The following is a 13,695-nucleotide window of genomic DNA, read 5'->3' on the forward strand; positions in this document are numbered from 1 at the left end:
TTTAAACTTAACAACCTTTATAAACACACGCTATAATTCACAGCGATTCACACACTTTATTTACGGTGCCTACTGTTTGCTTCACTCAATTATCTATATTTTCAATCTATCTGCATATCTCTCTTTTCACTGGCTTTATTTGCCAGGCTTATATACTAAAAAAGAGGGTGCCTGGCAAACACTCGATAATTCATGATCGTTCTACAAACTCTAACGCGCATGCTCCCAGCATCGCTTGACTTCCACTGTCGTAACAATATTTTATGAAAAAAACTATTAACAATTATTCTTTATTTTCAGAAATAAAAATCAGTTATACAAAATGCTTGAAGCACACAATATACCATCCACATATACTTACATTCAATGTTTAGAGTAAGATTAGCATTGCTTTCTCCTGCTGAGTTCTTTACATTGCATCGATAAAGACCACCATCTGTAAGTTCTGGATCCTGAAGAAAGAAATATGAGCATATTGGAATGAGTTAGGTAATACAAAAAATATTAATATGATACCAAAACTTTTGGTGTTAAACAAAGAAAGCATTCTTATGCCAACAATTCATAAACAGAACAAAACCTGAAATACTGTATATTAAACCATGAAAAAAACTGTACACAAACATGTAAAACGTTATTGAAAAACCACAGTATATAGAAAAAACTATCAGAAGACATTGTTGTCAAGTTTTCTTGGCAGAAAACAATGTGAGACTTGTTTTTCACTAACTTTCTAACTGCTAAACATAATATTATGTTGTTTTCTTACTAATATAACAGTGTTTTATCATAATTTTCTGCTCTAGATTTATTAAATCCATTACATTAACTATTCGTTATTTGATATTAACACTTATCACAATTATTCTTTAATGCATAATAGTTTCCAAGAAAAGGTAACTGCTTCCTCATATTCAGTTATTAACTAACTTGGTATATATTTCTGTTTGATAATCAAGCAAGAGAATTATATTATATTTTTCTTACAAGGACAAGAAAAATCTATTTGAATGTATTAAACTTGTAGATTTAAATCTCATCAAATGATAACAGACACGGGCAACTCCTAATTATTAAAATAAACAATCTATTTCAAGTTACCTTACAAAATATGGCATTATTCTGTGGTATGAATTAAAACCATTGGAAGTACACCACACATTATATACTTCTTCTGATAATTGATATTTATAAATAACATAAGAAATAAATACAAATTTCAACTGGTATTAAGCCTCTCTCAGGTATTGCCTTTTTTTGGTTAAGATACTGATTTTTTTAGATTAATTTAATTTCAGGTCACAGTTGGTTGGTCAAAACATCACTGAAACAAAAGAATTTTCAGGAGTCACTGATGGGAGTTGTCTAACACATTTAAAAACATATTTCCTCTTAACCATGATGAATAAAGAATATATAAAACAATAAAAGCCTACATTTAGAAGAGATTTAAGGCATTTAATTTTAAAATAGTTTTATTTGTATCAGTCAAACAACTAATAATGTCAATGTACTTCAACTTTGAGAGATATAATTTGAAAAGTGTCATAATGAAATGAACATAATATTCAGATTATGTTCCCAATTAGAGTAACCTCTAAATATATTAAAAATTCATTATTGAAATTACTACTCTACTGGTTTATATTAAACGAAAAAATATGAAGTAATTGTAAACTGTTCTCCAAGAAGCACTGATAAATCAACATGTGGATAACGCTTTATAAAAGTTCTGAAAATAAAATAACTCTTCAAAATTATCAAAAATATTTTTAAAACATATTTACCAAATAAAAACAAAACTTATAACATACTTTTAACTCCAGTCTGATGATATATACATTGTTTTCTTCTTTGATAATCTGCTTGATTCGATTTGTTTCTTTAACAACTGTGTTCTCTCTATACCAGACTATGTTAGGCTTTGGTTTGGCTCGTACTTTACATTCCATGATAATTCGTTTCCCTCCATCCTCTGGTATGATTTTTGGTTTCTCGACAAAAGTTGGTGCTTCACCATCAGGCTTTTTCTGACCTTCATATAACATGGTATTTCAAATTCAATACGATGATTATGACTAAGAATTATTAATTTGGTTTTTATTTTTTTTAAAGTCAACAAATAAAACATATTTTACATCATTTTTCAAGCAATCAGAATCTGTGTTTAATTACTGAATGGACATTTATAAAAGTTAATATTTTAAACAAATATTTAAGAAACTACACTATATCACAGTAATAATTAATATCTTTTAATTTTTTTAAGAATCCCTTTTTTGGTGTTTTCTATTTTAAATATGTCATTAAAGTATATGTAAAGAAAACAAACTCACCCTCAATGTTCAGATTTAGATTGGCATTGATTTCACCATTTTCATTTTTTATGTTACACTTATAACTTCCTCCATCATCCTTGGATGGGTCCTTGCAATAAAAACACAAGCGTCAATTCAAATGCAATTCTGAATTAGTAGCTTTGAATATATGAGCCAGTAATATTCAGAAAAATATATCTGTCCAGGTTCAGATATGCTTTCAGTTACAGGTTCTGAGTTTATCAACACAACAGTTTTAGACTGTAACAGAATTTAATTAGAGCTATCATAGAAAATCAATTAATTTTGGAATTAAATCATAATAACTAGAAACTTGTGATAATTCTACTCTGTGTATTAACTGATAAACCATAGAAAAGCTATGTACTATTTTTCAATAATCTTAATGTCTGGAAAAAAAAATAAGAATTACATTCTGAACTACAAGAAAATTAATCATCACATTTTTTAAATCAAAAATGTATTATGCGTACATCTCAGTTTGCTACATTTAATTTTCAAAGACCCACAACTCTGCTCTATTCTTTAATGTAATTGCTATGTACTATTTTATTATTTACATCCTTTATACTACCACATACAACTGACTAAAATACAAACTTCCACAAGTACAACTTTTGTGCAAAGAAAAACTACAACATGATTCTGGTAGAAATGCTACTTGAAAAGTTCATCTGTGGATCTGCTTGCACTTCCAGCAAAAGACAGAAAAAAAATACCTATTTTCTTTACACTACAATGTTACTTGCTCATTTCTACGTATTAATAACTTGACAAACAGGTCTTTTTAACATTGCGTGTAATCTTATAGACAGAGCATAACATATGAAGCATACAATGAAAATCAAACTACACTTCCAAACCTCAGGATTACTATGAAGTGAATAGCAAATTACAAAGTAAATGAGAAAACATTCTGCTAAAATTAAAAAAAAAGATATTACTTATATATGACACAAATAACAAAAAAACAGTAGCTATAGCAATGTGGTATCTAAATATGATAAATTTTATCAACTTGCTGAATGAGTTAAAAACTGTAGTATATTTCATCAGTGCAATCATCACTAGAACCTAGGATATTGCAAATTATAAGTTACTTAATAATAACATATTTTAAAGAGGTGAAGTAGGGTTGGTCTTTATATAAGAAATCAACAGCAAGTTATTAGAATTGAAGACAGAAAATAATAATCAATAGTTTATGTGGGTAACAATCAGGAGTTTGAAGAGTTAAAAGTTTTTAACTGGCAAATGTTATATACTGACCATTTAATCAGATAAAAGGGGTAAATCAGGAATTGTACAATGAGATCAGAGTTGCTACTAATAAAAGTATTAATGCAATGATTATGGATTCTTTACTTTTAAACACATTAAATGGGATTCTACAGTATTAAATAGTGAGAAAGAGGGAGAGATTTTTGGACATGATTCAGAAAGTTTTTTTTTATATCAAATGGTCAAAGAGCTTACCAGGGATGTCATATTTCTAAAGTTATAATTTTCCTACACTGAAAATGTTTTTCCAATAGGTACTTACCTCCCTCACCTAAATAGCTATTCTTGTTTAGTGCTGCCCTCTATATGCAAAACAAAACTTTTTGCATGCCACAAGCCTTCTATCTCCCCTCCATTGGAATTGACTGATTCCAATGCATCTCTCATGCAAATCATCGTGCTTGAATCCTCCACTAATAAGAGTGAGACATACTCTCATGATGTATTTAACTCCCTTTATTCAATCCTATTGAACTATCACTTTGACTATTGGCAGAAGATGGAAGCACCAGTTTTTAGTGGGGAGGAAGGGTGGGAAGTATGAAAGGAGGTAAGTACCTACTAGAAATACACTTTCAGTGTAGGAAAATTATAACTTCCGATATGGTACATTACCTCCACTCATTTAAGTAGCTAGAATCCCATAGTGAATAGGTGGAGGGAGCTGAATGAGGGAAAGAAAAACCATCCCTCGAAAGTGTCTAAAGGACACTCTTTATGATGAAATAGTCAGATTCTAAGATCTGATGTGGGGAACTGTACCACTTCTGAACCAGGTATACGCAACCTGAGAGCACGTAGGTGATGAACGAATGCGCTGAATGTCCAACAAAACAAACAGGGCTGAAACAAGTCCAAAGGTTAGTGTATGAAACAGAGAAACCACCTCACGGAGAATAAACTGAAGAGAGGGTTGCAATGATGAAATATCGAGATATGAAAATAATCATTCACAGCATTCTTCTTTGTCATCAATAAACCTGGAGAAAAATAATAATAATGAAGAAGTCCCATTTTGGAAATTAAACTATTAAAATCATGATTCACACAAAGAACACCAAAAGAAAAAAAATGTCTGAACACAAGTACTGACAAACGAGAAGTGATAGTTCAATAGAATTGAATAGAGGGAGTCACATGCATCACGAGAGTATGTTGCACTCTTATTGGGGGAGGATTGACACACGATGATTTGCATAAGAGATGCATTGGAATCATTCAATTCCAATAGAGGGGAGATAGAAGGCTTGTGGCATACGTAATTTTTTTTTACCACTGAACGAGAATAGCTATTTATGTGAGAGGAGGTAATGCACTGTATTGGAATAGTACACTATAATGAAGACCCTATTAACACAATAAATAACTTAATAAATATATATAAATAGGTTATATATATAAAAAATTCTACATTAAAACTGCAAATTCCTTCAATGAAAAAAAAAGAGGCCAAAAACCAAAGAAACATTATGAATTCTCGGGTTATGTTTAGTATTGAATATCAATCACTCTACTTCATCTTCTCCTAAAGTTATAATTGTAATTTTGTCTGTGCCTGAGGATGGCCTGAGGATAACCAAAAGTTTGCATCCATTACTATGAACATTACGAGGATGACAAGTGAATGATGATTATGATTTTGTATTATTTTTGTGTTTATAAAAAAGGATTTTAAAATTTAGAAATTTTTTCTTTTTATATCTATTTATGTAAATTTATTTATTCATTTAGTATACTAACAGGGTCTTTTGGAATGCAAAATTATATATGTGTGTGTGAGTGTGTATATGCATATATAAAATAAAGGAAGCAGTTTTTAAAAATGTGTACATTTAAAACCTACCCTGATTTCAAGAATTATTGTGAATTCTTCATCTGTTTCCTTTACTATTCGACTTTTAACTCGATTGGTCTCTTTTACAATCTGTGTCCCATGATACCAAACAGTTTTAGGTGGGGGCACACTATTCACCCGACACTGCATAACAATCAGCTTTCCACCATCTTTTGGAATGATTTTAGGTTTTTCAACAAAGGTTGGACCTTCATCTTCACCTGTATCACCACCTGTATCATCATGCAAATTTTTTTATTAGATTTTAAGTACAAAAGCTAAACAGTTCAAGGTAATACTTTTATATACATAGTAGTCCATATTTAAAACCTATAAAGAAACTTGTTTTTCAATAAAAGTTTCAATTAAAAAACAAATTCAATTCAAAACTAAGCTACATCTATTCAAAAGTCAAGCTGCCATTCAACTACATTTAGCATCATTATATATTATCTTTAAGATGAACATTCTAAGAAAAATATACAAAAACACAGTTACAAATTTCCTGAGAGATAAACAAAAAGATAAATAATGTTATATTTAACTTGGCTGGTAAAATACATATTCATACTAAGTTTAGGAAATTATGCTTTTCAAGAACATGTATTTTCACCTCCAGTGAGAGAAATGTTTTACTAAAATAAATCATATCAATAGTGAGTTAGAATTCAAATAGTTACTTAACTATGTGTTTAATGAGTTCTGTCTTTGTATTTCTCTTAATCAGTCCAACCAAATATATGCATAACATATAATATAAAATGTGTTCATACCACTAATTAACTTTCATATCTCATTTTATTTTTTCAATTTCTTTGACACCCACTAACAATAAAATAACATTTTAGTTTAGACTTAATTCTTATTAACTTACCTTGGAAGTTCAAAGATATGTTTGCATTACTCTCACCAAGCTCACTAACAGCATTACACCGATAGCCTCCACCATCTTCTGTCGTAGGGTCCTGTATCAATTGTTTGAGAAGATTTACACAAACCATAATTTCCTTTTTTGACTTAGTGTATGATTCAATTTTCTTATCATAATTTTTTAATTTTAATTTTATATCAATTCTGCTCAATTTATGATCTGAACTGAGCTAATTAAATCTTCAAATACATTTTTGGGGTTAAATCTGAGCAGAGATAAAATATATAATTTAAAATGTTTTATAATAAATTAATTTATGCATAACAAAATTCAGCATTTTAAGACATCGTATCTAATAACCGAAGTTCAATTCACACCTCATTTTAATACTGTATACTATAACAAAGATGTTTTGTCTAATTTTCATTTTACATATACTTTTTCTAAATTATGATATCAAGATAGGTTCTTAAATAAGTAAATTTTGAAAAAAATATTTGATACATTTTAATACTTATGAAAGAGAATTTAGTATGGGTTACAAATATAAAAACAATTTGATTTTCTTTTTCTGTAAGAAATCCTTATTTTTTTCTTTTAAAAACGTCTTTACTAGACCAGGACACTTTTGAAGCCATAAAGAATCTGTAGCATCTTCACAAAATTAAATATCAGAAGGTTAAAATATTGCTTTCCTTCATCTAAACAATTTCATCTATTTTAATTCAACTTTACACTAAACACTTGAAAATGTGATGATGACCCATAATGCCTTAATAAGCACGGATAACATTGAATTTATATGTGTAAAGTCTTTCATCACGATGAGGCTTTAACAAATAGCAAGATATTCATGCTGTTTCTCCACTGTAATTATTAACAACTGATCCAACTGCATATAGATCATGAATAAATGTGTAAGCAAAGTGTATTGCTCTAACAAATACCAAACAGTTATGGTATCATATAAAATACTCACGTGGGAATAGTAATTACATTTTTTTCAGATAATACTTTAGAGAAAACTGAATACAAGTTGACAGAAACAGTTTCATATGTTTATTCTGAAGGATATAAAACCCTTTATTCACTAGTATATGTTCTTGAAGATGATGTTTTAACAGATAGCAAGCACAGATCTTCATCAGTCTACTACGGTAGTTCAAAGCATCATCTTCAATAACAATTACAGGTGGATAACACCTCCAGTCCTATATCTAAAACATATTAATACCTGATGAGCTGATTATTTATCCTTAATATGTTACCATAAATAACTTCGTTATGGATTCTATAAGCTGACTTCAAAGAATAATGATACTCTGTAATGAAGCAAGTTTTTAACAAACTGTATAACTTTGCTTGAGACCTGAATGTAAAACTTGAAATCATGGTACATACCCTGACTTCAAGTGATAGAGCATATGTATCTTTTTCTATTTCTTTTTTATGAAACTTATGTCTCTTTCCTTCTGAGATCTGTTTGGTGCCATGAAACCATGAGATTGTGGGGAATGGATTGGCTTCTAGCACACATTCCATGAATAAGTTATCTCCAACCTGCTTTATGGTAGGTTTCTTGGGAAACCTTGGGGCTTTCCCACCCGGAATCCTGGAAGTAAATTAATATAGAATTATTCTATTAAATGAAACAAAATATCAAATATGACTATTTTTCAAGTACTTTAGCACCAAAATATTCTACCTGCATTTAAGTATTTTTAGAACCAAATCTGACCTTAAATGTAAAAATCAGTGATATCTAGAATACAACTTTGCTTATTCTCTCCTTACACAATGATATTATAAACAAGTAAATTAACTAATACAATAGGACAGTAAATATTTTATCTAATCTAGTTATGTATTCTCTCCTTACACAATGATATTATGAACTAACTATATTAGATAAAATATTTACTGTCCTATTGTATTAGTTAATTTAGTTCGGTAATAGTCACTACTTACTTAGGTTTGCCATCACCTGTGGAAAAAAAAAAAGGTGAATGACTATATATTTTATCATTAAGAACAGTATTAACAGATTGATACAGTGCTATTGCTTCATTAAAATTAATTTTTAAATGATAAGTAATAAACTATCAAATATATAAACCTCTTAAGATAAATTTTACAAACACCTGATAAAAAATAAAAATAAAAACTGTAAAGAAAAGAAATTCATAAACGCAGAATTATATCATACTTAGTAATTCAAATAATTATAAATAAGTAAAAACTTTGAGAACATTTAAGCACTGTATATCTTTATAACATTACTTCAGCAGCATACACATATTATGACTAAAAAACTTGGAAACTTTTATTTTTTAGCTAAAATTTCATGACTAATCCTTTTTCAAATCTACTTTCACTGCTTCCCTTCAGAGTAAATTTACTTCAATTATGAAAGTATTTTAGCTTTATTCTTTAATATTTTGTTAATTTTTTTTCATCATCCTCATTTTATGTTGTAATACATTAAATACACTGAGCAAAGCAAATCAGTTAATTTTATTCTATAAATATTTTCAGAATTTTATTATCAAGCAGTTTAATTGTTAACACTGAAATGTACCTTCAAAATTAAGGTTGATTGTAGCCAAACCTTCTCCATTTTTGTTCTTGGCAATCACCTTATACTCTCCACCATCTTTAGCAGTTACTTGGCCAACCTCCAAAGAAACTGAATGGTTTTTCTTATCAGACGTAAGAATATACTTAAACCTTCCTCCATCTTTAATTAGCTTACCAGCATGATACCTATGTTATATAGTAAAAAAAACAATTAATTGGCCATAAATCTCTTTCTGAAGAAAGCTGAAAGCAACAACATTAAATACATATGATCCTTCAATTCTTATAACAAGTTTTTTTTCAGTCCAGAACTACAGCAAGTAGCCCAAATTAAAACCAAATAACAAACATTAACCCTCTTCTACATACTGTGTTTTATATTTTTACTATCCTAATGGTGACTCATAATACTTCCACTTTTTCTATCAGTTGTCCATTACATTATACTTGTGGTAAATACCACCATTATCATCAAGCAATATTTACACCATTTGAAGTAGTAACTATTATAACTGTCATTAATTCACCAGTACACTATTTTCTGTACTAAGTACCATCATTATTATTAGTCTTACATCACTCATGTTCTGCAGTAAATAACATAAATATCAGTCCTCCATTACACCATGTTCTGCAGTAAATAACATAAATATTAGTCCTCCATTACACCATGTTCTCCAGTAAATAACATAAATATTAGTCTAACATCACTCATGTTCTGCAGTAAATACCATTAATATTAGTCTTACATCATTTTCTGTAGTAAATAACATAAATATTAGTCCTCCATTACACCATGTTCTGCAGTAAATACCATTATTATTAGTCTTACACCATGTTCTGCAGTAAATAACATAAATATTAGTCCTCCATTACATCATTTTCTGTAGTAAATAACATAAATATTAGTCCTCCATTACACCGTGTTCTGCAGTAAATAACATAAATATTAGTCCTCCATTACACCATGTTCTGCAGTAAATACCGTTATTATTAGTCTTACACCATGTTCTGCAGTAAATACCGTTATTATTAGTCTTACACCGTGTTCTGTAGTAAATACCATCATTATTACCAACCATCTATTATATTATTTTTTGTACTAAAAATAATTACTATTAGTCTTCTGTTATTTCCTGCAATAAATATAGCCATTATTGGTTTACTACTGTATCAGTTCCTATTGAAAATATTACACGTACAGATCTAGCAACAATTCAGTTTCTACTAATCTAGATAAATTCTTTTGAAGTTTTATGAAAAACACTCAAAATAATGGATGGACTTTACTTGGAAATAATTTCATTACTTCAGTGTTATATTAGATTACAGTTCATCTAACTTTATGATTCACTGATATTTACAACACTAGGCAGGTATGTGATGGTATCCATCTTTGATTTTTCTTCCTGAACATTTTGCAGATGCTCAAGCCTAACTTTTACAATAATGAGAGAATAATCTGGTGGCATAATTAGTAACAAGGTAAAAACAGTATCATATATATATATGAATCATCCAAGAGATGACTTTTAATTTCTTTAAAGTAAGTTTTAGAGGAGTTCTAAATTAAAAGTGTTAAAAATCAAAGTTAAAATATATATATTTTTGTTTAAACATTACCTTAAATGCAATGGTACTAATATAGAAATTAGTTATTGGATTGGCAAACTGATAAAGAATATAACTTTATGAGTATCTATAGTTTTCTTTCACTTAACTAAAAATGCACACTTCAACAAAAAGAAAAAAAATGCAAAAGACTTTTGGAAAGAATCACATATTGTTTTCTAAATTGATTAGTCATTAAACTTGGAGATATTCTCATCAAAAGTTGAGTACTGTGACTCAGAAGTGGTTTTGCCTTGTGAATGGCAGAGAACAACCATGCCAAACGTAAGTTTTACAAACAATGTACCTATAAAAAAAATTCAAGTAAACAAAATTGGCATAAATAAAAAAATGTATAAGAAAACTCAGTAAACAAATTAGCCATTTTTCACCGCATTTCTCTATTTATTTATTCAGCACTATTTTCACTCCAGTACTACTTTATAGGAGTATTTTCTAGACTTGTACGGATGGTCATTAATTTTTACTTCAATTTTCCTACCCTGCATGTACGAGTGGACTGCTGCCAAATGCTCCTCATGCATGTGTTGGATGTTATTTGGGGTCCACTCCCTTTGTCCTTATATAACCATTTGATGTTAAACCACATTTTGTAGACTGTAGATTGCAATTTGTTTCTATTTTAAATGTTTTGTGTATAACTGAACCTTAAAATGAACGAGGCAGACTTTTTACTGCAAAATAATTTCAGCACATTAACATAGTTATTATTGTACTTGTGTTTAATTAAATTGTGACCTTGTAATTTGTGTTATATTACAACAAAAAAGTACCTTCAGACAATTTACACTTTTTTGAAAGAATCAATAAAATATCTTACTTTCACAAATAGTGAATTACACTAAATTTTGCTTTAAAATACCACAACACTTTTCTCTGTTCCAGCAAACAAAAAAGTAAATGAATCATGACAACTACGGCTTCAGGAAGAAAGTAATTCTTTCAAAGAATAGACTTTGGAAGCTAGTGTAAGCTTGAGTGTAATTACACAAATGAAAAAAAACACATGAAATTTATTAATCTATTACAACTTAGAATTCTTACCATTCTATTTTTGGGGGAGGATCAGCTACAAGACGACACTGAAATATGACCTTACTGAAGTCATTCGATTGTTTAATAACTGGTTTTTCCGTGAATGTAGGCTTACCACTCTCTGATGGGTCAGGTTCATCACCTAAAAAAAAATAATACAGTAACGAAATATTTAAAGATAATCAAAATTTCGGCAACTGTTCTTTATCAAACTAACAAAAAAAAACTTTAAAAATTCAAAAGTACAGTTAGAAGTGTCACTACATGCAAATATTAAAAAATAATAAAATCAATTTTAAATGTGAATATTTTTTTTCCTCACATTTTACTGAGGAAGATGTAAGACGGCTTTTCCTCAAGATGAATATCTGGTATCTATGAATGAATTTATGCTTTAGTCAAAGATGGTAATATTCATGATGGAAAAACTGAAGGAACATAAGGTATCTAGGCCAAATAATATTAATTTTTAGTTAATCCATTACTAGTGTTGACGAGCTAAATTATGGAAAAATCAGTCAATGTCACATTGCTTTTTAAAGGGTTTATAGATAATGTCCAAGTATTTACTGACCAGTTAATACTTTTTCAGAGGTAAGGAAATTACTAGAGTCTACAATAAAACAAACTTTAGGTTACATTAAGAAGGAAAAGACATGAGCATAACTATAAAAAATTTCTAAAGCATTCTAGACAAAGTCTGTTAGCTAGTAGTAAGTAATTACATACATAGAAATTGAATACACATAAAATCAGTCATTCATAGACTTCATAAATCCTCATCTAAACCCTTTCCAACAAATCAATATCAGATAAGGAGACCAAATCTGTACACAGTGTTTAAAATGAGGCTGAAACAGTGATTCTTTTTATAAGGAGATAAATACCTCTTTTGACTTTCAGTCAATATGTCTATAACGAAACCCTAACATTCTATTGATTTTAGTACAAGCAACAGATCTCTGCTTTGAAATCTTGAATAACTTATCCACCACTATGTCATATCTTTGAGCCTATATCAAACATGTGATCCAAATTATCATAAGTGCATTACTTTACATGTCCTATAATTATAGATCACTTAACAATTATTAACAATTAGTCATCCTGTAGTATCTCAATATTCTTAATACAGCTAAAAATACCTAAGAGTTTAAAGTCATTAGTAAACTTTGCTCATTTGCTAATTATGCCCCTATCAATGTCACTGGTGTAAATAAGAAAAAACAGAGTTCCCAAGCACTGATCCCTAAAACATTCCACTTGTAACAATCAAGTTTCACTGGACTCCATTAAGAGTAAATCTTTCTCTCATCTGACCATTCAATAGTTCAATTAACTAGTCTTTCAAATTAGTTAGACAAAACATACTTTTAATGAACCCATATTGGCTTTCATATTTCACTAAAGGATCTTATAAAACTTCTTTATCAGACAGTCTAAACTTTTTTAAACTATAGTAGTAAGGTTAACTGGTCTGTAATTTCCAGGGCAACTCTTTGAGGTTTGGAATCCATAAATCCAGATCATGACTGCAAGATTATATGATCAAAAATAAAATATAGAGAACTCAGACAACTCCATGTTGACCACACTATATGACAGATAACACTTCCTTATTGTAGCACCTACAACACCTGAAGGCAAACATTTTCATAGGCATTAAAAGAAAGTCCAAGAGGAAATACACAAGTAATTTAAACATCATATTTCAATACAAAGTAAGGAGTTTCTATATGTAGTTTGTAGTAGGTTGGCAGTGGATAATGATAGCCCACATGGCCCCTTAGTATTTCTTTGAAATGCAATAACTTATTATCAAGGAATGGAAAAGCTGTACTAATCATATAGTATTATCACATAAATAAGTTTATGTAACAATTAAATGTTTAATACATTTTTCTTGCTTTAGACATTTGCAGAAGTAAAAATGGCATTCCAAAAACGAATACTCATCACACACACAATGGTTCTTTCCTCTCGAGTTTGCACAATCTGACATTGAGAGTTGCAAGCCACCAGCCTTGTGAAAATTCCTACCTTACCTAAGGTGAATTTGCACCACTGCATGATTATGTCACCATACAGCAGAACCCTCCACTAATACAGGTATGACACACCCCCAT

General features: G+C 29.5%; 1 protein-coding gene across 1 annotated transcript in view; it reads right to left on the reverse strand.

The window, feature by feature from the left end:
• The window catches only part of LOC106471592 (muscle M-line assembly protein unc-89-like), a gene marked incomplete at its 3' end in the record, with an annotated part of 69,587 nt that overhangs the window by 33,846 nt on the left and 22,046 nt on the right, over positions 1-13,695 (reverse strand). Inside the window, exons 4-12 of the mRNA XM_022400209.1 lie at positions 11,579-11,711; positions 8,904-9,088; positions 8,294-8,309; positions 7,727-7,937; positions 6,329-6,419; positions 5,464-5,687; positions 2,337-2,427; positions 1,815-2,035; positions 362-452 (exon numbers count right to left, since the gene is read on the reverse strand). Of these exons, the coding sequence (XP_022255917.1) occupies positions 362-452; positions 1,815-2,035; positions 2,337-2,427; positions 5,464-5,687; positions 6,329-6,419; positions 7,727-7,937; positions 8,294-8,309; positions 8,904-9,088; positions 11,579-11,711 (1,263 nt within the window). The remainder of the gene's footprint in view (positions 1-361; positions 453-1,814; positions 2,036-2,336; positions 2,428-5,463; positions 5,688-6,328; positions 6,420-7,726; positions 7,938-8,293; positions 8,310-8,903; positions 9,089-11,578; positions 11,712-13,695) is intronic.

The sequence above is a fragment of the Limulus polyphemus genome, unplaced genomic scaffold (genome assembly GCF_000517525.1).
Source record: "Limulus polyphemus unplaced genomic scaffold, Limulus_polyphemus-2.1.2 Scaffold4718, whole genome shotgun sequence".
Lineage (NCBI taxonomy): Eukaryota > Metazoa > Arthropoda > Merostomata > Xiphosura > Limulidae > Limulus > Limulus polyphemus.